Source organism: Trichechus manatus, unplaced genomic scaffold (assembly GCF_000243295.1).
Source record: "Trichechus manatus latirostris isolate Lorelei unplaced genomic scaffold, TriManLat1.0 scaffold00020, whole genome shotgun sequence".
Lineage (NCBI taxonomy): Eukaryota > Metazoa > Chordata > Mammalia > Sirenia > Trichechidae > Trichechus > Trichechus manatus.
In genome coordinates this window covers 7,636,504-7,660,684 of record NW_004443956.1, presented here as the reverse complement: position 1 = coordinate 7,660,684, position 24,181 = coordinate 7,636,504, and the positions used below count along the sequence as shown (strand labels likewise).

At 39.3% G+C, this 24,181-nt stretch overlaps 1 protein-coding gene across 3 annotated transcripts in view; it reads left to right on the top strand.

Annotated features, from left to right (window-relative positions):
• MITF (melanocyte inducing transcription factor) overlaps positions 1–24,181 on the top strand; it is a 311,890-nt gene that overhangs the window by 189,649 nt on the left and 98,060 nt on the right. For all 3 annotated transcript variants that reach the window (XM_004372711.2, XM_012554486.2, XM_023727924.1), the window contains exon 2: positions 679–928. In XM_004372711.2, coding sequence (XP_004372768.1) covers positions 679–928 — 250 coding nt within the window. The remainder of the gene's footprint in view (positions 1–678; positions 929–24,181) is intronic.

The following is a 24,181-nucleotide window of genomic DNA, read 5'->3' as shown; positions in this document are numbered from 1 at the left end:
AAACAGTTTATTTTTAAATGTGGAAATTTGGGTGCCTCTAAGATGCATTGCTTTTCGGCAGTACATATGGTGGCGCTATATTTGGTGGTGATGAGGAGTGCAGTGTAAAAGGAAAAAGAAAAAAGCGCATGATAAAAATGCCTAAATGTAATCAAGCTGACTTATTTTAATTCAACTACTAATGACTTAAATCCTGTCAACCTCTTGATTTTCAATTATGTGGAGTACCGTTCTGCAACTTAATTATATTTGCACAGCCTCATTTCATAGTTTGGTGCAATTTAGGATAAATCTGTCTTGAAAGAAGTACAGCCAGAATGCTCCTTAGAAGCGAGGATGGTGAGACTTCGTCTCATGTAATTTGGACATATTATCAGGAGGGACCAGTGTCTGAAGAAGGACATTGTGCATGATAAAGTAGAGGGTCAGTGAAAGAGAGGAAGACCCTCAACGAGATGGATTGACACAGTGACTGCAACAATGGGCTCAAACATAGCAAGAATTATGAGGATGGGCAGGACCGGACAGTGTTTAGTTCTGTTGTATATAGGGTTGCTATGAGTTGGAACGGACTCAACAGAACCTGACAATAACAATATCAACAACAAGATACCCAAGATGCAAACGAAATGTCTCGGTAGGAAACTAAACGTTGTGTGTCTTTTGGTTTTCCCACAGCAGTTCTGCGGAGCATCCTGGGGCCTCCAAGCCTCCAATAAGCTCCTCCAGCATGACATCACGCATCTTGCTACGCCAGCAACTCATGCGTGAGCAGATGCAGGAGCAGGAGCGCAGGGAGCAGCAGCAGAAGCTGCAGGCGGCCCAGTTCATGCAACAGAGAGTGCCCGTGAGTCAGACACCAGCCATAAACGTCAGTGTGCCTAGCACCCTTCCCTCTGCTACCCAGGTGCCGATGGAAGTCCTTAAGGTACGTGAACGTCAATCTTGTCAGTTGAACCAAGCCTCCCTCCCCAAACCTTTTCCATTTAGGTATTTGCTATAATGACGTCTGCCCATCTTTCTGTGGGAAAGTTTTGGAACACCCAAGTTACTTGAAACGGGCCTCTTCCAATAACCTGTGTATATGTCTTCCTAAATTTATTCCATGGCCATTCTTTAAATTTTCTTTAGTATGTAATCTTGGCTATAGAATCTAACTCTTTCAGAAAGTCTCTTCAGATATAAAACTGTAGAAGAGCTTCCTGCTTTAATAACCAACCAGCATAATCCTTTTGCTGAAGTGAGTTGTCTGCTTTGGGTCTCTGTGATTTCTTGCTGGAGTAGAAACTGCAGGAGCTTGTTAGCATCATTCTGTCAGGGACATATAGCTTCCTAATTACTGGAAAAGTTGTAACAAGTCTAAGAATAGATTTCCATCTCCCACGTGTGTCCTCCAACATCACATAGAGATACTTCTTGTTTAAAGAGAAACATTCTAACTCTCTTAAATATGACGGATGCAAGGAAGGTTAAATGGAAAGAAAGGGAATATCCTTACTTTTGTGACTATTGTTTACAAATCCATTCACCTAACTGATTTGTTCTGAAGAGTCCCTAGAGTTAATGTTCATTAAACAACGTGAACTTTACACGCTGGTGATTCATTGTTGGCCCTTGTATTCACTGGGGTGAACAGAAAAAACATCTCTCGCCTTTTAAAGTTTACTGTTTAAGCAAATAGAGTGATGAAGTGTTCTAATTGGGAAGCAATATATGAGCCATACCAGAAAGTAGGGAAAAGGTTATTTAAAAACAAATTTGAAGTCACTTATTTTTTTATTTGTAAAGACTTAAAATATAATAGTGAAATAAAGAAACTGTGATAGAAAAACCAACTGAAAATCTGTTAGGACAGAAAAGATCCAAAAGACTTAGGATAAACTTACTCTGCTATGATTGTTTGAAGTTCTGGATATTGCCACAATTAATGTATGTTTACTCTCCTCCCCTTCATCCCCCCTTAAGTAAAGGCAAAGTTTTCTCTCCGGAATAGATGATATGTTGATTCTTTCTTTTCTGCTTAGGTGAAATTTGACGATCACTATTGATTTGAGTTGTCTGGTGTTCTACCTATATCTTAAGTTGTTTAAAGTTATATGACTTAAATAATCAGAGGTAGAGAAATATGTCTGTTCTATTCATCATAATGGTCTGTGTTTTTAATCAGAAGGACGGATATTAAAAGAGATGACATGTATTTGTTCCAGTAGTGGTTTATGTACAAATAGAAGGTAGTATTTGATATTACATTAAAGCATGTTAGTTAAAACCAATATTTCTATCAAGGCAGTTGCATCCTTTGGTGAGGAAATTGCCCAAACTCAATGTGTTGCAACATTGTTTCCATATTATCTTAAAAATGCACATCGTTTCTAAATGTTTTTGGTACTTAAATATATCTTATTTTGAAAATGATTAAAACTAAAATCTACGTTAAATGGTTTGAATAATATTTCCATTTTTCCCTGTATGTTTCTCTGACCTGTAACATTGGCTTGTGATGAAATCCGCAATTTAGATATGCCAGAAAAATGTCCACGTTGAAACCCAAGTAAATGTACTTGAACTGGATGATATAGTCTAACTAAAAATAAGAAATTGGTCAATGTATATTTCATGCTAAATATAGTTTGTCTCCTTAACTTTTGCATTTTATACTTCAGTTGTATAAAACTAGTAAAGTGTATCATATAAGTGTTAAAAAAACAGTTGTTGGGATAGCAATGTAGATAGATTTGATCGATATTTAGTTAAGTTTTAGCACCTTTAAATGAAGGACCAGGTAAAAATATCTGATTTAATCTCCAGTGACATTGTAAGACGTTACGATTATCGTATAAGTGATTGCTTCAGATGCTTAAAGACTAGTACTTTGTAAAACTAGTTTACATAATTTCAGACATTTTGTGTATGCATATCAATCATATGAAAATATTATTATGAAATGTTTATTGTAAAAAAATAAGTGAGAGAAATGGACTCATTTCTTCTTTTGCCTTCTATAGTTTTAAACCATAAACATAATTTTATAAAGTAAGTGGTGAATAGCAAAAAAATTAATTTGTTTAACCTTGGACCAGTTTAAAGTGAACATAAATTTTCAAGGCACGTGTAATACCGGTGTACTAATCCAGCACATTACGATACAAATGATATTAAGTAAATATTTTCTTGTAATTCTTCATTTAAATATTAAAGATTTAAATTGTTAGAACAGAACATAACTGGGTTTTCATCTTCTTAGTCGAGACAGATGCTAGCATGTGCCGGAGAGTTCTGGTTAAATTTCTCTGTCTCCGAATTGGTTGCAAGAACTTGGTAGAAGAAATACAAATATCATCCTTTGGTTTTCACATACACACTAACTCAGTGGATTTTACTTCAATGGATTCAATGACTGGTTTTGAAATGCTAAATTAGTGTTAATTACTGTTCAGGTTAATCCCTTTCTTTGGCAGTGTTATACATAAAATATCTTGCGAAGCTTTATAAAACATGTTTAAAAATGGTCAACATTTTCTGGTAAACCTAGTGAAAAGCCCCAAGGACTAGTGTTTGGAATTCAGATTAGGGGTCAGGAACTAGCATCATTCACTCCTCACATGGCCATTATTCAGTCTATAACTTTATGAAACTTACAGTATTAGCCAGTGGTTTCTATATTGATTTTATTAATTTATGGATTTATTCCTGTTAATGATTTCATGTTGGGTGACATGGAATGATTTGTCTTTTGCTATATATTTACTGATTAGAGATAGTCCTTTGATTTCTTAAGAGCAACCTTGTCCAGTTGGGTATTAAAATTTAAGGAGGCACAGTGGTTAAGAGCTTGACTGCTAACCGAGAGGTCGGCTGTTCGAATCCACCAGCTGCTCCTTGGAAACCCTGTGGGGCAGTTCTGCTGTGTTCTGTAGGGTGGCTATGAGTCAGAGTTGACTCAACGACAGTGGGTTTTCTTTACCGTAAATGCACCAACATTTAGAGTGTATAATCCATGTTTTTGTAGTAATGAACACACCCTGTGTTTCAAATTATGAATTTGTTTTTAAAAGTCATTGAGAACCATTAATGGAAGCAATTTCTTCCACAGGTGTGTTTTGTTGACACATGAAGCATACAACCTGAGGTTTGAAATTTGATTTATCTAATTTCAAACAAAAGCAGAGTAACTAGGGACAGACCTTAGGGAGGCGTGTGAGGTCTCGTAGCCAAAGAAGCATCATGGTAGGCTGCGTTTGTCTTTGGAACACTCCTCCAGCCTCGGTTTTCACCGTCTCCTCTCTCTCACTTTGACTGATGGCAGACCCCAGGTTACGAACAAGATCAGTTCCTAACTATGTCTTTAAATCTAACTTGTAGGTAAGTCAGAACAAGTGCATATGGTTCTTACTTAGCCTTAATTTAGTGCAAGAAAAGGCTCAAAGCCTTTTCAGTGATTTAAAAGCTGCAGGAGCGGGAAGAGAAGGTGATTGTGATGAAGAATTTATTGGGAATAAGGGTTGGCTGAGTAGGTTCAAAGTGAGGGCAAATTTACATAACATTAAAGGGCCAGAATGAGTTGTCTGTAAGTCAGAACTTCTTAACCCAGGACTGCCTGTAGAGGCGCCTGGTTACTCTGAACTTGGGCTGGCAAGTTCACCACGATTTTTCTCCTCTCATCCCATCCCCCAATTTGGACCTGACACTTTATAGCTTGAAAACATTAGTTTATAGTTTGAAAACATTTCTTTGTTCAGAAATTTTTACCACATTGCCAGAGATTTCTTTTTCCCTCTTTCTCCCTTCCTCCCTCCCTCCCCTCACTTCCTTTCTTCAGTCTTTCTATCTTTTCTCCCTCCCTTCTACACTCTCTCCCTTCCCTTCCTCCCTCCCTCTTTCTCTCCCTTCCTTCCTTCTTTTCACCTTAGAGTTTAAAAATTTATAAAGCAAGGTATTTTCTCTGAAGCAGGTTGTGCGTTGAATTTTTCTGTTCTGCTCAGGCAAAAGATTGTAGGAGTTTAAAAGGCAAATTTTTGTTGTTGTTACTTTAGGATATTTTATTTTAGCTAGTTTGAAGGAATTTATTTTTTCAATTTTCAATTTTTTTTTTTTTTCAGGCCACCTCAGATAATTCAAGGAGCTGGGCAGGTTGCTCTGCATTTAGAAATGATGCTTAATGTTCATCAGATACCGAAATACATTTTGCCAGTAACTTCTCCATTGAAAACTAAATTAACCCTTGTCCTTTATCTGGTAACTGTCTCGTGAATGTTAGACCTCATTAGGATAGAGATCCTAGTGCGTCGGGATGGAAATCCTGCTTCCTTGACACCCTCTTCTACCACCAATATTCCATGAGATTTCACCAGTGACAGAAAGGCTGGATGCTGAATTGCTGGCCTTTCTCTGTAAATTATGGAAGCTACCTGGAGTAGAATTTTCAAGGGGTGAATTATTTTTTAGTTATGATATAGAGACATGAAAAAGGGTGTGTAGAGTTGCAGGTAGGCACAGATTGGCAGAAGGTACTACTCTCAAACCCCACTATACATCTAGGGTTTTTTCCTGGTTTATTTAGCCAGGAATACCCTGGTGACGCAGTGGTTAAGTGCTCAGCTGCTAACCGAAAGATTGGTGGTTCAGACCCACCCAGTGGCTCCAAGGGAGAAAGACCTGACCGTCTGCTCATATAAAGATTACAGCCTAGAAAATCCATGGATCAGTTCTTCTCCGTCCCATGAGGTCGCTGTGAGTCGGAATCGACTCGACGCCACCCAACAACAATAACAGCGGAAACTTATTACCATCATGGTGGCTGCAGGAGGTAGGCACAGGTGCAGCGTGTCTCGGATCCATTGCTCGAGACGTTGTCCTCGTGAGATAAGTACTTGCTGTGTGTGAGAATTCTTAAAATACCATAGCTCATACATGGGCCGTTATATACCTATGTCACCAGTAGTGTGACTTCAGCAATCCATGAGTCTCGATTTCAGGGACTGTCGATAAATATTGGTGTCCTTTTGTTTTTAAGTCATCCTTGATGTCTTCAGAAGCCCTGGTGGCACAGTGGTTAAAGCGCTTAGCTGCTAATCGAAAAGTCAGAGGTTTGAACCTAGCAGCCGCTCCTTGGGAGAAGGATGTGGCAGTCTGATTCTGTAAAGATTTACAGTCTTGGAAACCCTATAGGGCAGTTCTGTTCTGTCCTGTAGGGTCACTATGAGTCAGAATCAACTCGACAGCAGTGGGTTTTTGGTTTTCGATGTCTTTAAGGCCATGTCCTTATTCAGGGGGACAAAGAGACTCAGTTGCCAGGTTCCATGAAAAGCTCTCTACCCTGCTAAAACCAAAAAAGCAAATCTGTTGCCATTGAGTTGATTCTGATGCATAGTGACCCTATAGGACAGAGTAAAACTGCCTCGTGGGGTTTCCAGGGAGTGGCTGGTGGATTCGAGCTGCCAACCTTTTGGTTAGCAGCCGAGCTCTTAACCACTGCACCACCAGGGCTCCCTTCACCCTGCTACTGGCCTCATTTCCCTGCAGAATCTGTAGAATCTTTGAATCCTCCTAGAAGTATCACTTTGTTGTGTTCAGTGTCACGATAAGGTAATTTTCTTTCTCTTTACAGCTCATTTTTATTGATTTCTTGAATTACAGACAATACTAACTTGTAATAGATTTATACAATACAGAAGAACAATCCAACATGAAGCTGTCCCTCCTTACCCCACCCTCCTCCAAGATACACTCCCTAGAGTTAACTGCTGTTACCAGTTTGGGATGTAGCCTTCCTGACTGTTTTCCAACCCAGTAGGTGCTGCATGTTTGAGTGAGGTTTGAAGAAAATATCTCAGGCAGTTTTGATCCGGTAGACATAAGCTCTGTATTCCTCTTTGTTTACATCTGCAAATGGAACAAAATAAAAGTGATGTTTTCTCCTTCTGGATTGTCTCTGCTTTTGAGATTGCTGCTTCAAACTCCACTCTTCCTAGACAGAACGGGGATGACTCACTCTGTTTTGAAAGCAGTTTGGTCTCTCCAGTGGTACAAGGGCACTGACTGGCAGCCCTTTTGATTTCCATGGGACTTTCCTAACACCTTATGGGTCAGGATTTGGTCATCTCAGCGCTGGCACAGAAGGAGCTCCAGAAAGATGTTTTATATTGGCTGAATGAAATTTACACAGGCTAAGGAGTGCAAATATTTCAATAGATGATTATTGATCAGTTTTAGATTTGGTGGTTTATCTGCACTGTTTTTAATGACTTACTGCTGTTGTTATTGGTTGCCTTTGAGTTAGCTCTGACTCCTGGTGACCTTATGTGTAACAGAATGAAATATTGTCGGGTCATGTGCCATCGTCATGATCATTGGTCAGCTCAAGTCCATTGTTGCAGCCACTATGTATTTTGAGTGCCTTCCAATGTAGGGAGCTCATCTTCCTGCACTATATTCTGTTGTGATCCACAGGGTTTTTCACTGGGTAATTTTTGGACACAGATTGCCAGGCCTTTCTTCCTAGTCTGCCTTAGTCTAGAAGCTCTGCTGGAACATGTCCACCATGGGTGATCCTGCTGGTATTTGAAATACTGGTGGCATAGCTTCCAGCATCACAGCAACACACAAGCCACACACAATGTGACAGACTGACAGACGGTGGTGGTTTTAATAACTTGCTGTGGTTGTTGTTGGTTGCTGTCGAGTTGGCTCCGACTCACGGCAGCCTTATGTGTAACAGTACGAAACTGCCTGGTCTTGTGCCATCTGCATGGTTTTTTGAATGTTTGATTCCTAGTAACTGGTAATTATGTGCTGCTGAAGAAAGTCATCTCTGCTTAAATTTTTAGGTCTGGTCCACTTGAAAGGGCAGACCCATGGGGAGCCACCATCTAAAACAAAATATTCAACCTTTACACAGCTAAGCCTATGAATTAATTCTACTTTCTTGAAAAAATAGAAACATCCACTTTAATCACGTTAAGTTGGTAATACTGGCACAACATAAAAATGATTTCTCCCCCCATGACCACAAGCCCATTTTGGTGTGGCTAATAGGTATAACAGAATCTGGATGGATTGGTTCCGTCAGGTTGTGGCTAGGACCAACTGTGTGGTGAGTGGACGTCTGAACCACGCAGGTGTGGGAAGGACACCTTCTCTTGAGTACGAGTTCTCTCGAACGATTTTGCAGTCACTGAAGTCACCTTGTGGGTTTACAGGAGAGGGGCCACTTCGTTTTCTGCTATTAAAGGAAGCCATTCTAATAGGTGTACTCTCCTGTTAGTTACACACTTCTCCTGGAGGTGGCGGAAACAGTTAAGCCCTCGACTACTAGCTGAAAGGTTAGCAGTTTGAACCCACCCAGAGGCACCTCGGAAGACAGGCCTGGTGATCTGCTTCTGAAAGGTCACAGCCTTGAAAGCCCTATGGAGCAGTTCTCCTCTGCACACATGGGGTTTTTCTGAGTCGGAGTCAACTTGACAGTAACCACTTCCACCAACAACTGGAAGTTAGTATAGAATTTTAAGGAGAATAGTAAGATCTGGGGTCTAAGAATGAGAGCTAAAACCCAGAGTGGACCTGGTTTTTTCTAGCTTTCAATAGTAATTTCTTTCTAATGTGCTGAGAACCAGTGTCAACAGAGACAGTATCGCTTCCAAGGGGGCAAAAATTGGTTCTTGGGAGGTGAACAAACCTTAGATGTTAAAATGGTTTACGGTTCTCTAAGGACATAAATGAGGAGCGTTGGTGGTGCAAACTGTTAGCAGTCCGCTGCTAACCAAAAGGTTGGCAGTTCGATTCCACCTAGTGGCTCCGCAGGAAAAGACCTAACGATCTACTCCTGTAAAGATTACAGCCCGGAGAACCCTATGGGACAGTTCTGCTCTGTCGAAGTCGCAATGAGTCAAAAATTGACTGGATGCACCTAACAGCAACAACAGTGGCATAAACAGACATACATAAATAGATACACAGAACATAAACAGGAGTACATAAGTTATGTAAGGTTATGTACATAAGTGCATGAACAATATATAGTATTATCTGTGCTGTTAAAATTTCATGGAGGTAGGGGTGAGGGAGAGGTGATTAGGGAAACTAGGTCTAAAAGACTCCTTGTGGGGGTGGTGATAATAAAAAAAAAGGTTGAGAAACATTCCTGTACAGTAATCAGCCTCTTTCCCCACCTCCTCTCTTTATGTTGTGTTTAAAGAACATTTACCAAGGCTCCTATAGGTTTTGGCTACTCTGTATTTCCTCTGGGAGAGCTGTTAACAGTAGTGATTGGCATGTGCCAGCACTGGGGTAAGGGCTTTGCCAGCGTTGATAATTTAATCTCAGAATAGGTATGTGAGATAGTTATTATTGTTGTTATTAGGTGCTGTCGAGTCAGTTCCAACTCACAGCGACCCTGTGTACAACAGAACGAAGTGCTGTCCGGTCCTGCACCATCCTCATGATGGTTGTTATGCGTGAGCCCATCATTGCAGCCACTGTGTCAGTCTATCTCATTGAGGGTCTTCCTCTTTTTCGCTGACCCTGTAGTTTACCAAGCATGATGTCCTTCTCCAGGGATTGATCCTTCCTGACAACATGTCCGAAGTATGTAAGATGTAGTCTCGCCATCCTTGCTTCTAAGGAGCATTCTAGTTGTGCTTCTTCCAAGACAGACCTGTGTGTTCTTTTGGCAGTCAATGGTATATTCAGTATTCTTTGCCAACACCATAATTCAAAGGCATCATTTCTTCTTTGGTCTTCCTTATTCATTGTCCAGCTTTTGCATGCATATGATGCGATTGAAAACACCATGGCTTGGGTCAGGCGCACCTTAGTCTTCAAGGTGACATCTTTGCTTTTCAACACTTTAAAGAGGTCTTTCGCAGCAGATTTGCCCAATGCAATGTGTCTTTTGATTTCTTGACTGCTGCTTCCATGGGTATTGATTATGGATCCAAGTAAAATGAAATCCTTGACAACTTCAATCTTTTCTCCATTTATCATGATGTTGCTTATTGGTTCAGTTGTGAGGATTTTTGTTTTCTTTATGTTGAAGTGTAATCCATATTGAAGGCTATGGTCTTTGATCTTCATCAGTAAGTGCTTCAAGTCCTCTTCACTTTCAGCAAGCAAGGTTGTGTCATCTGCATATGGTAGGTTGTTAATGAGTCTTCCTCCAGTCCTCATGCCTCGTTATTATTAGCATCCCCATTTTACAGATGAGGGAACTGAGGCAAAGAGGTTAAGTAACTCACCTGAAGCCACACAGTAAGGAATGCGGCCAGGATTTGAACTCACCCAGACTCCATACCCGACATGTCCTAACTACTGGTGAGAAACTTCAGGAGGGAGACATGGCACAGTGCTCAGTCTCTCAAAGGACATAGTAGCCTGGGAGTGTAGTAAATGTTTATCACAGCACTTCAAACCATAGCCTAAAACTTTTGTAGGAATTAGTGGTGTAAATGTGGTACAGGCAGTCCTGGGTTACAAAAGTCCGATTTACCTGCAAGTCGTAGTTATGAACCAACCCCCTTAAAGCCTATTATCTTAAAAATTTGAGGTGTGTACAATGGTTCGTAATAACAAATGGGTGCTACTTTGTGATGCGCATCAAAACATTATTCTTACTGTATTATCATGTTAAAGATGTTTTAGTGTATCTGGAAGTGTTTCTTTAATGTTTTTTAATGCATAGAAAGGTACACTAAATACGTATAATAAGACAAATATTTGACTAACTGACGTTAAAATCGTACCTAACTGTTCTGACTTACGTACAGATTTGACTTAAAGACCGATTTAGGAATGAGCTTGTTCCTAATCTGGGGAGTGCCTGAACTACCTAAAGCAACTTGGAGGAAGAAAGGCAAGAGTGACTCCTTGACTTCGTGGACGTTAATTATTGTGTGTATCAGGTAGTAGGCTGAACAGGTCACATCCTTTATCTCATTTAATCCCTCTAGCAATCCTATGGGATAGGTAGATAAACCCCGTTTTCCAGATGGGGAAACTGAGGCATAGATTGTCTCTGGCCCTGGTAAATCAGTTGGGCTCCACACTGTACCTTGTCCACCTCTAACTACACATCTTGTTGCTTTCTATACTTGCTATAGAGCTTAAGGACATACCTAAAACTTTGTAAAGAATCACTCTTCACAGGCTTAACAGAAAGATCTGTGATCTTAAGCATTTGAAATACGTAGTATGGCCCTTCCATATTGAATAATTAAAGTAGCCTCATGGGTCTGCACGATATGGAAGATGAAAGAACTGGATGTGTTTTAACTGTATAAGAAGACTGCATGGCCTGATTGACCACGATGGTAATTTATGGTTTAGGTGTAATTAACGATTACAGTGGTTAAGTGCTTGGCTGCTAACCAAAAAGTTGGTGGTTCAAACCCACCAGCCGCTCTGAAGGGGAACGGTGTGGCAGTCTGCTTCCATAAAGATCACAGCCTTGGAAACACTACGGGGCAGTTCTGTTCTGTCCTAGAAGGTCGCCATGCGTTGGAATAGACTCGACGGTGCATAGCGACAATAACAGCATGATTGGTTGGAGATCACTAAAGTCAAAGACTCTATAACAGCATCCAAAAATCATAACTCAGATCACCTATATGTTAAGGATTCTGATGGCTCTGGCAATCACAATTCATATGCTTTCGAGGTCTATGTATTTTGATAATGTATTTGTATTGTTTTAGATGATTTTTGAAATACTCAATTTGATAGGACCACACGTCTTTTAATATGTATTTTCTTCTGAAATTAGGTTACATTCTTTAGTTTTTCTCCTTACTCTATGCAGTATTATAGCTTTTTTATAATTTAGCACTTAGAACTGGAATTTCACGCATTTTGTGTTGTTTTCCTATTTGCTTTTAAATGAACGTCACTTGTAATAAATCTTACATTTCTATGTGCAAGTGTCATGAGTCTCCTTCTCAGCGCCACCTACTTAATCCTAACAATTAAAGAAGCATTTAGGGTCTCCTTCTCAGTGCCACCTACTTAATCCTAACAATTAAAGAAGGATTTAGGTTTGAAAGGCCACTCCCTGATGGATTACCTTCTGTAGGTATGCTCTTAAACAAGAGAGATTTGTGGACATGGGTAAGCAAAATCTAATTTTATCATTGTCCTACTAAAATAAATGGGTGGAATCTGCGTTTTAAAATATGCAGATCAGTACAGCAGCTTTGCTCAAGGTTATAGCTGCAGTAATACTAGAATATTGGCTCTTGCCCTGAATGTGTCTCTTTTTATTGACTTCTTTGAGTATCAGCTTGGACTTTAAGGAAAATTTAATTCCCAACGATGTTCTAATCTTTCAGACCTTGTTTATAAAGTTAGATGTTTTTGCTTATGAATGTATAACTTTGAGAAAATGAAATGAATTAAAATTAGAGCATATAAAGCAGATAATGTCAGAGGCTATTATTTAGAGAATGATCATAGAAAAGGAATTGTTTTAATCACTTTTATAAAAAATAGAGAATTTTCTGGAAAAGGTTCTACGTGAATCTCCACCAAACGATTCCTAGTAGTTACTCTGGAATGGGTATTGGGATTGGAGGAGGTGGTGGTCAAAGGCTTTATTAGGATTATTATTTTTACTAGGAGAACATATGCATGGATTTTTTTGGTAATTACACTGGCTGTCTCTAATGCATTTAAGAGTCTGGGAAAAGTTCTGTTCACTCACAACTTTTTGAGGAGCACAGTTCCTCTGTCAGGTAAATTGATGAGATTTGTGCACATTCTATAACTCTAGTGGTCTTCTCTAGAAGAAAAATTTAAAAAAAAACCAAACCCATTGCCGTTGAGTCGATTCCAACTGATAACGACCCTAAAGGACAGAGTAGAACTGCTGCATAGGGTCCCCAAGGGGCACCTGGTGGATTCGCACTGATAACCTTTTGGTTAGTAGCCGTAGCGCTTAACCACTATGCCACCAGGGTTTCCAGAGGAAAGATAGCAAGGTGTAAAGATTTTGAAATTTAAAAACAAACAAAAGATTTTCAGTCACCAAATTGTGAATAATGTTATAAGGTAGTTAAGAGCCTGCACTTGAAAAGCAAAATTGAGATTTCTACTGCCTTACCACCAGGGCCTACCTTTGTCATAATCTCCCCTGTTGGCCCTGAGTTTTATATAATTAAAATTTAGTGGCTGGAAATTTTGTTGAGTCTTAATTAGAAGCGACAAACCAGAGACATTCTTGCCAGTTAGGAAAGGCTTAAGAAATTCTTACTGGCTAAATTACAAATATGTAACATTTTTTTCTGAGCACTGCATGGTAGTTCAGACTGCCTAAAGGTGACAGGATTAGCTCTGTTTTTCTAGTGAAGTAGTAAAAATTAGATTAATAAGTACCAGGCAAAGAGCCCTTTCTTTTCTCGAAAGAAATCTTACCTTGAGTAATTCTGGCGGTGGAGATCTGTGCCTTAATTAGCCACATGTTCCTTTTACCTCCTGGGAAATAAGTACAGGATAAAATTGGGGATCAAGACATAGACGCACATTGACTTAGCACACGCCGCTAAGTAATTCATCAAGGAATGCTGGTAATTAGTCCTGCCTCTTTCAACTCTTGGCTTATTTCATAAAACCAGTTGATTTAAAATAATGCCTGCTGATTTATTGCCCACACGTTTCAAGACCAGTACGTGGCTGCTAAACAAAAGCAATATTGTGCAGGAATAGAAATTCGCCTTCTTGTTTTTGTGTTTTTACAAATTTTGAAGGGCCATCCATAGTCCCCTATTAACTTTGTTGCGTTTTCTTTTACCCCATTCAGCATTTTACTGAGGTTTCTTTTGTCTCTTGATAAAGAGAAAGGGGGAGCAAATTAAAAAAAAAAAAAAAAATCCAGGCTCTGGAGGTTTTGAATGTGAGGTGCTTGTCAAAGTATATTGGCTCAGTGTGGTTTGATGGAATTTAATTTGAATGCTTCGTCTGCTAAGACAGGCTGCAGTAATGGCCTTTGTTCTTCTTGCATGTTAAATGTTTGCTGATAGTTATGACAGCTAGGTTAATCTTAAAAGACTGAATTTATAAGTAGCACCAAATCTTATGACTTTAGCCTTGTAACCTGGGTATCCAAACACTGTAGTAAGTTATCATTTGGTTGCCAAATTCCCATTAATGCCAACTGATGTGCCTCAATATGCTTGAGATGTAACCAAAATCAGTGCCCCTGTTGAAAATCTAGGATTAGTCTGGCTGCAATACTTAACTGGGTGACCTTGTGCACGTTTCCTCTTCTCTGTGCCTCAGTGGTCTCATCTATGAAATGGCAGTAATAGTACCTACTCTGGGAGAGTTTTTGTGAGGGCTCAGTGAAATAATTCACCTAAGATGGTGCTGTTGAGTAGAAATGGAATAGGAACCACATTGTTGTTGTCTGCCATTGAAACGTCTCCTGACTCAGGAGTCCTCCATGCACAGCAGAACAAAATGCTGCCCGGTCCTATACCATCCCCATGATCAGTCATGGATCAGGGTTTTCACTGGCTGATTTTTGGATGTTGATCGCCAGGTCTTTCTTCCTAGTCAGTCTTGGTCTGGAAGTTCTGCTGAAACCTGTTCAGCATCATAGCAACATGCTAGCCTCCGCTGACACATGGATGGTGGCTGCGTATGAGGTGCGTTGGCGTGGAATCGAACCCAGGTCTCCCGTACGGAAGGGGAGAATTCTACCACTGAACCACCACAGCCTTCACAGGAGCCACATCAGTAAATTCAAATTTTCTAGTAGCCACATTAAAAATAGTAAAAAGAAATAGGTGAAATGAATTTTAATAATATATTTTATTTAACCCAATATATCAAAAATATTATAATTTCGATGTGTAATCATTATAAAAATTATTAACAAGAATTTTTACATTCTTTTTATTTTAATACTAAGTGTTCAACACCAGCTATGTATTTTACAGCTACAGCTCATCTCAGTTTTGATGCTGAGTTTTTATCAGAATTACTTGATCTGTATTTAGATTTTATAAAATTCACCGTTGAAAGAGTTGATTCACATCCCCAAGTTGCTTCAAACTTACCTAAGTTTTCCAATAATAAAATTGAGGATAAGTTTTTAAATTTTAGGTATAAATTAAATATAATAAAAAGATAAGTTCCTCAGTGCCTGAGCAGCATTTCAAGTGCCCAGTAGCCACACGTGGCTTGTGACTGCCATATTGGACAGCACAGATCTAAAGCACTTAGCACAGTGCCAGATAGTTGGAAAATGCTCAAGACATGCTGCTGTATTGTCGTTGAGAATAAATGATATGTTGTTGTTGTTGTTAGGTGCCGTTGTTCGACTCCTAGTGACCCCATGTGACGGTGTAGAACGGCCCGTAAGGTTTTCTAGGCTGTAATCTTTATGGGAGCAGATCGCCAGGTCTTTCTCCCACAGACCTGCTGGGTGGGTTTGAACCGCCAACCTTTTGGTTAGTAGCTGAGTGCTTAATTGTTGTACCACCAGGGCTCAATGATGTATATTTATAAATAACTTAAATATATTAGTTATTACTATCATCTCCAAGTTCCCCTCTTCACATGCCCTTATTATACCTACCCAATACTATTGTTTTCACACTCCCGCCCACCCCTTCCCCCCAAATAAGAAAACAAAACAAAAAAATTAATCATCGTTTTCTTTGTCATAAATCTTGGAGGTAGTTTAGCTGACGTGTCTCATGCATGGTTGATCTTTCCTGTCAAAAACAGCCTTCCTTAGGAGAGAGCAAACCCTTGGTAACGGGGAATTGTGACCTGCCTGCCAGCAGCCTTCCATTCAGACCTGAGCTCGGTGACAGCTCTTGACTTGTTAGTCACACATCTTACTCATACTTCCAATCCAGGTTCATTGCCAACCTCCACATATCACACTTACATAGCACCTGTCCAGAGCATTAAAGATGTCTAAAATCTTGGGAAGGTAAAGCATTCCATCAATGTTCTAGTCTTTTTGTATGAAAAAGACTTTGAGGGACAAGGAGATTAGCTCACCCTAGGTTGTTCTTTAATATATGTTCAGTAGTGATTGACTTTATAGGAAAGCTATTGAAAATTCTTTGGTTTTTTTTTTTTTTTGGCTAGAGTTTCAAATATGATTTTTATTTGCACCACTGTTGCTAAGGCAATTTCTTTTTGCAAACTTGTAGTATATTTTTAGGAATTTTCACCACCGCTAGTTGATAATTCAGAGAAACATTTCTTTCTTCCTCTTCTTATTCACCACTGCAGCCAAGTTTTGTAGTTTGAGTCTAGTTTTTGGTCATCTGTTAGGCCAGAAACAATATACCTAAAATGATACTTTCTATTTTGTTTGGCACCCTATCATTCTCAATACAAACAATGTATTGATTATAGTGGAATAAACAAACTGTGTTGGAAATTTAATGGAGTCTTCATATAGTATTAGGAGCCTGTAAAGATGATGCATTCTTTTTCCATTACAACAAGCAAGAAAGCCAAGAGAGCCAAAATATTAAACATGCTATGAGTTCCAGAAAGAAAAATGATTACATTATTGGATTTCATAATTTCCTTAGCTTGGGGTTATATGTGTTTTCCCAATGTTTATTAATTATTTTAATACTTTCATATCATTATAAAATAATATAAATCAAAAAACATTCAAGCATTTGCAAAATTGATTTCAATTTTTTGACTAGTTTTCCATGCTTGTATTAAAATCACATGCTTGAAAACTTTTTAAACTTATTAAGTAGCATAAGGTTGATAGAATTCACAATACAGTGCTAATAAGTATGGATCATTGTGCTCATTTTATGGGCACTTAAGACCACTGGTCGCCCTGGCAGCACAGTGTTTAAGAGCTCAGCTGCTAACCAAAAGCTCGGCAGTTCTAATCCACCAGCCGCTCCTTGGAAACTCTATGGGGCAGTTCTTCTCTGTCCTGGAGGGTCGCTGTGAGTTGAAATCAACTCGATGGCAAACTATTTGGCTTTTTTTGGTTTTTTAGAACCTCTGATATCTCATGGACATGGGAGACAATCCAGAATATTCTGAATCAGGGACATTTAATTTTGATGTAAAATTCTCAATTCGGTTCGACATAAAGCTAACTAAGGCAGTAAATTTAATGAATCCCTAATGATATTTCTATATTCTATATTCTGTAGCCTAGTGGTTCTGAAAAGGGGATCCAGAACCTGCAGCCCCTGCATCACCTGGGAGCTTGCTAGAAATACAAATTCTTTGGGCTCACCCCAAAGCCTAATGAGTCAAAAACTCTGGGGATGAGATCCATTAATATGTGTTTTAGCCAGCCCTATGGGAGATTCTGATCACTGCTGTAGAACCCTGGAAGTTAATTCGCAAGAAACATAAGAAAGATTGGGAAATGCTAGTGCAAATAAAATCAACCAAGCTTCTTTAATGTAGGGCTTCTTAGAGCCTCTAACTTGTAGATACTGATGGCGAATCTGCACGAGTGGTCCAGTGGCACTTTGTTTACTTGAAATGAGAGGGGAGGAGGAGGACAGGCTAAGGAAATGTTGTCTTTTTGTAAAATTGATCCCTTGAAGTTGCAAAATACCCAACAGCTATTTAGGATCTTTTGTACTTGGGGTCATTGTTGTTAGGTGCTGTTGAGTCGATTTAGACTCATAGTGACCCCATGTGACAGAGTAGAACTGCCCATAGGGTTTTCTAGGCTGTAATCTTTGTGGCAGCAGATCAGCAGGTCTTTCCCGCACGGAGCTAGAGCTGCTGGGTGGGTTTGAACTGCCAGCCTTTCGGTGAGCAGTTGAGCGCGTAAGCATTGTGTCAAAAGGACTCCTTTGTGCTCGGGACACATTACGTTATATACGTATATTTTTGCCAAATTAATAAAATAGATTAATCCTGACAAATATTGCTGAGATGAGTTCAAGGTAAAACAACCGCCACACCACCGCAAGAAACTCCAAAAAGTAATTGCTTTAGATCACTAGTTCCCAAATTGGGCTGCAGAAACAGTTAGGCCTTTGGAGGAGTTCTGAGGGGCCAGTGAATCCATTTTCCCACAAAAGTTTGTAAATTAAATATACCCATCACTTACGTATACACCATACATGTCTTTTTCAACTAAAGTTAGATGTTGCTGTGTTTAACAAAGTGCAAATTGTTACTAAAGCCATATATTTCATCTTTTTCTTGGTTTCTGACATTTTCTTAATCAATGAAAACTAAAAGCACAGCTTCTAATCAAATGAGGGCCTAAAATATTTGACTTTTTAAAAAAGGGTTAAAAGCTGCCCTTTTTGTTTGGGAAACTTTTTAAAATTTACTGAAGTTCTGCTTTTTAAAGCAACTTCTTTTTAGGAAACTTTTTTTTTTTTTAAACTATTCAAGTTCAATTGAAATTCTATTTTGGAATCTATTCCCCCCTTCCCCCTTATTTGGATTTAGTTAAATGGTAAAACAGAGTGGCCTTTTCAGAGTCCATGGGACCCTAACATCTATAATTTCACAAGCAGCAGGTCCTTGATGTCAGTCTGTGACATCAAAGCTCTTTCTCCTGATGCGGCCATCATCTTGACTACGCCTGTTACACTGCAGCATTGACATCAACAGAAAGTGTTTTTCTTTCTTCTTCAGTATTAGTTTTCTGCCCGAAGGCAGTATATCCAGTGCCTGTGGCCAGCTTGTCCCACTGATTGGAATAAAACAAACGGTCATTTTAGGAAACTAGACAGGAAAGACGCAGCCTTTCCGATGTTCACATCCTGCACTTGCACACCCAAGCATGCTGACCCAAGTCCAGCCTTAGAAAAGGCATGCGGCTCATGTAGGAACCATAAAGTACACTGTTTTTCTGCCAGAAGACGTGGATTATCTTCTTACCTCTCTCCTCATGCTTATAATCACCTAGTAAGGGGAAAAAGCAGAAATAACCCTAATATGGCCATTGGGGACTTCTTTCCTGGCTCATGAATCTGGTTTTCTAAACCTGCTCTGCTTCTCTCGTTATTGTTTGTTGTTAGCGGCCATCAAGTTGGCTTCAACTCATAGCGTCTGTGTGTACAACAAAACCAGTCCGCATGATTGGTTGCTCATCAGACCATTGTTATCCATAGAGTTTTCATTGGCTGATTTTCAGAAGTAGTCTGTCTTAGTCAGAAAGCTCTGCTGAAACCTGTTCAGCATCATAGCAACACAAAAGCCTCCACCGACGGATGGTGGCTGCGCTCGAGGTGCGTCAACTGACAATTGAACCTGGTCTCTCATACGAAGGGCGAGAATTCTACCACCAAACCACCAGTGCCTCTCCTGCTTCTGTTAGGGATCCATTTACCAATTAAAACTTATTCAAAGAAGTTCTGGCCCAAAGACATTTGATGATGTGCTAGACCTGCTATCTGGTTGCTGTATACATGTTTCAGGGAATGGGCTTTGGAGTTAGATGGGCAGTGTCCAAATCTTTTCTGAACCTCAATTTCCTTGTCTGCATAACAGGGATAATAAGTCCCTGGCTCACAGGGCTTCTGTTAGAAATATGTGATAAGCACTTAGCACCATGCCTTGTACAGGATAAACGCCCAGTATTTGCTAATGTTTGTGACTGTCATCGGCATTTCAGTCAGACACACATACAGGTCCTCAGTAATTGCGCCACATAATGGGTTCTTGAGAAATGTCTGAAATGTTAATTCTTTTTAAAAGGAGACTAAAGCTGATTTTCGGTACGATCTGAAGTTAGTTCTCTAGACGTGTATGGGATGTATAAAGATCCTTTTAACTGATAATTGTTGGGTTACATTTCAGCAGCAAGGGAGTTTTCAAATCGCCTAGCTGTGCAGCTTCCCTTAACAGGGCCTGTTTTTGGGTGGAGTGGGTTGCTTGGCCGTAAGTTTTTATTTCCTCCCAAAATTACACCCATTATTTAAAGTTCTTAGAAAATTTTTTTGATGATTGTCAGCCAAATTAGGCAACTGTTAAAAATCCTTATTTATGTAAAATTCTGGAGAAAAAGAGTAAAGATTGGGGTTAAATTTTCAAGACAGTTAATAGATGTTGAGTTGTCAGATGTTCCTGGTTCTGACATTAAGCTTTGAAACTGAGAAAGCCAACCATTTTGGTTCTCAAACTCAGGTTAAATATAGGTGACCATACTAGCAGCTCACTTTTTAAATCATTATTATTTTTATTCAAGTAGAGGTTCAAAATATATTTTAAAAATTTAATCACAGCCTCTCACCACCAATCCCCAGGGCTCACATTACAGAAGTAGCCAACCGATGGAAGCAAATCTCTGTGTTCAGGAAGTTTTCATCTCTAATCAAATCACGTGATTATTTTCTGGTCTCCAGGTGTTTTGACTCATATGCTGTGGAATTCTCTGACTTCTTTACACAATATGTCCATTTTCTGTCTAGGATCCCGCTACCCCATCCCTTTCATCTCTTATAATTTATGTAAAGGTTTGATCTGTCCTTTTTATTTTTTTACCTTTTAGAAGCATGTCACCTCGAGTGTTCTGTAGTCAGTACTAACACTTGCTAACCTTTATTTTTGCTATTAAATAATTTATCTTATTTCCATGATACATACTATCTTGAGATAACACCAAGGGCCATTCCCTTCAATCTATCTTGCAAAGTTCACTAATTTATTACTGATACTACAGCCCTGAAATCAAACATACTTGCATAGCACACCATGACCTTGGGGAAGTTGCCTTTCTGTGTCTCAGTCTTCCCATTTGACTGGATGGTCTTAGAATTCCCGTCTAGCTCTGACATTCAATGAACTTCTTTTTCCTTGATAGGTGCCTACCTACAGATCACTTAAATTTCATTTTTGGTAAGATGAAGACTCCAAAGGACTTTTAAAAACCCCTGAAAGAAACACTAGGGTTGTTTTAAGTATTAGATACACAAAACAATTGTCATAGTAACAAACCTCAGCGTATATAATACAGTTCCACTGTAGTTTAAGTGATCCAGTTTCTCCTTGAGGGTGGTAGGAGGTGAGTTGGAAAACCTCTTTTGTTATTTAGATGTTCTATTATTTTGTCTAAGTGTGTTTTGTTAATTATAAGAATAGTATTAATAATGACTGTCACTTACTGCATTTCTGAGACGTTCGTGAAGGCCTTATAAGCAGGGATTGAGCACAGATTTGTTAGGAATAGATGATGAGGGAGTTGACAGAACTGCTACAAGTTTATTTACACAAACGTCTTAAAATCCGTGTTAAATGTTTAATTCTCAGTTTTACTAAATATCTAACATTAAAATTCATTACTGACATAACTTGTGGTCACAGAATGTTCTGCATTTTTCTTTTCTTTATTAATCAGAAAACAGGTAGAGGGTAAGGATGTTTGTTTTTGTTTGGTCAGCAAGTTAGAGGACAAGAGAAATGAGATTTAAAGTGTGACTCATTTCCATATGTATTATGCCCACTTTCTTTCAGTTTACGTATTAATACCCATATTTTTTTCTCTTTCTCTTTTTTAAAATTATTTTATTTCTTTTTCTCTCTTTTCAGTGTTATACTGTATGTTCTTGGTAAGACAAACCCTGATCAGAGATGGTCACAATGATTAAACCAAACCAAACCCATTGCCCTTGAGTCAATTCCGACTCATATCAACCCTGTAGGACAGAGTAGAACTGCCCTATAGGGTTTGCTAGGCTGTAATCTTTATGGAAGCAGGTTGCCACATCTTTCTTCCACAGAGCAGGTGGTACGTTCCAATCGCCAAACTTTCAGTTAGCAGCCGAGTGCTTAACCACTGCGCAACCAGGGCTCCCTTCGCACAGTGATTAGTCTTATAATGTGATTTCACGGGGCCATGAGGGTCTCCTGAGGACTTCTGGCTAAATGTTAACATTTTACTTTATTTTTTTGCAATTGTATCTGTAATTTTTATTATTATTTTTAATTGAACCTGAGATGAAGGTTTATAGAACAAACCAACTTCTCATTAAACAGTTAGTACATTTATTGTTTTATGGCATTGATTAAAAACCCCAAGACATGTCAGTACTCTCCCTTCTCGACCTTGGGTTCCCTATTACCAGCTTTCCTGTCCCCTCCTGCCTTCTTCTAGTCCTTGCCCCTGGGCTGGTGTGCCCCTTTAGTCTTGTTTTGTCCTATCAGTCTGTCTAATCTTTAGGTAAAAGATGAACCTCTGGAGTGACCTCATTAGTGAGCTAAAAAGGTGTCCGGGGGCCATGCTCTTGAGATCTCTCCAGTCTCTGTGAGGCCAGTAAGTCTGGTCTTTTTTTTTTTTTGGAGTTAGAATTTTGTTCTTCATATTTCTCCTACTCTGTCCGGGACCCTCTGTTGTGATGCTGGTCAGAGCTATCAGTGGTAGCTGGGCACCATCTAGCTGTACTGGACTCAGTCTGGTGGAGCCCGTGGTAGCTGTGGTCCATTAGTTCTTTGGACTAATCTTTTCCTTGTATCCTGTTCTCTTCATTCTCCCTTGCTCCTGAAGGGGTGAGACCAGTGGATTATTTTCAGTGGCTGCTCACAGGCTTTTAAGACCCCAGACACTACTCACCAAAGTAGAATGTAGAACATTTTCTTTATAAACTGTGTTATGCCAGTTCAGCTAGATGTTCCCCGAGACCATGGTTCCCACAGCCCTCCGCCCAGCAGTTCAGTCCCTAAGGGAGTTTGTATTTGTCCATGGAGCTTGCATGACCTTACTCTGAACAAGTTGTGCTGGCTTCCCTAGTATTGTATACTGTGTTACCCTTCACCAAAGTTACCACGTATCTATTGTGAATTTAGTGTTTTTCCACCCCCACCCCTCCCCTCCCTCATAACCATCAAAGATCGTTTCTTTTTGTGTGTAAACCTTTTCATGAGTTTTTATAGTAGTTGTCTCATACAATATTTGTCCTTTTGTGATTGACTTCTTTCACTCAGCATAGTGCCCTCCGGATTCAGCTATGTTGTGAGATGCTTCGCAGATTCATCATTATTCTTTATTGTCACGTGGTATTCTACTCTATGTACCATAGTTTGTTTATCCATTCATCTGTTGATGGGTGTCTAGGTTGTTTCCATCTTTTGCTATTGTGAACAATGCTGCAATGAACATCTCTGTGCGTATGTCTATTCGTGTGACGGCTCTTTTTTCTCTAGGATAGATTCCTAGGAGTGGGATAGCTGGATCATATGATATTTCTATTTCTAGCTTTCTAAGGAAGCGCCGTTATTATCTTCCAGGACGGTTGTACCATTTTGCATTCCCACCAGCAGTGCATAAGAGTTCCAGTCTCCCCACCACCTCTGCAACGTTTGTTATTTTCTGTTTTTTTGATTCATGCCAGTAATGCCGGGGGTGACATGGTATCTCATTGTGGTTTTGATTTGCATTTCCCTAATGGCTAGTGATCGAGAGTATTTCCTCATGTGTCTGTTAGCCGCTTGAATGTCTTCTTTGGTGAAGAGTCGGTTCATTTCCTTTGCCCATTTTTTAATTGGATTGTCTTTTTGTGGTAGAGGAGTTGGATTTTCCTGTTGATTTTAGAGATTAGACCTTTGTTGGATTTGTAATAGCCAACATTTTTTTCACAGCCTTTAATACTCTTTTGGTGAAGTCTTTTGCTGAGCATAAGTGTTTAATTTTTAGAAGATCCCAGTTATCTGGCTTATCTTCTAGAGTTTGTATGTTGTTAGTTATGGTTTGTATCCTGTTAGTGTTGTGTATTAGGGTCTCTAGCATTGATCCTGTTTTCTTCTATGATCTTTATAGTTTTTGGTTTTAGACTTAGGTCTTCGATCCATTTTGAATTCGTTTTTGGGTATGGTGTGAAGTATGGGTCCTGTTTCATTTTTTTGCAGATGGACATCCAATTTTGCCAGCAGCATTTTAACACCCATTTTTAATTCTCTCCTTAAGAGAGAGAGGGAAAGTGTTGGGAAGGATTGGAGTGGAAAGAAGCAAAATGAGACCTATTGTTATAGACGTTGCATATGCTATAGTATATTAATAATAAAAATGGATGTCTGACTCTTTTACAAAGTGATATAAACAGTTGACTATTTTCCTCTCAAAGTTATTCCTTTTTTTCAATCATCTTTCAGTTCTTCCTCTAACTTTTTCTTGGATAACGTCTTTATAGATGCTAATATCCTTCCCTATCTTCTCCCTCTCTCTCTCCTCTTCCCTCTCTCCCTCTCTCTTTTCTTCCCTCCCTCCCTTTTTTCTTTTCTTCCT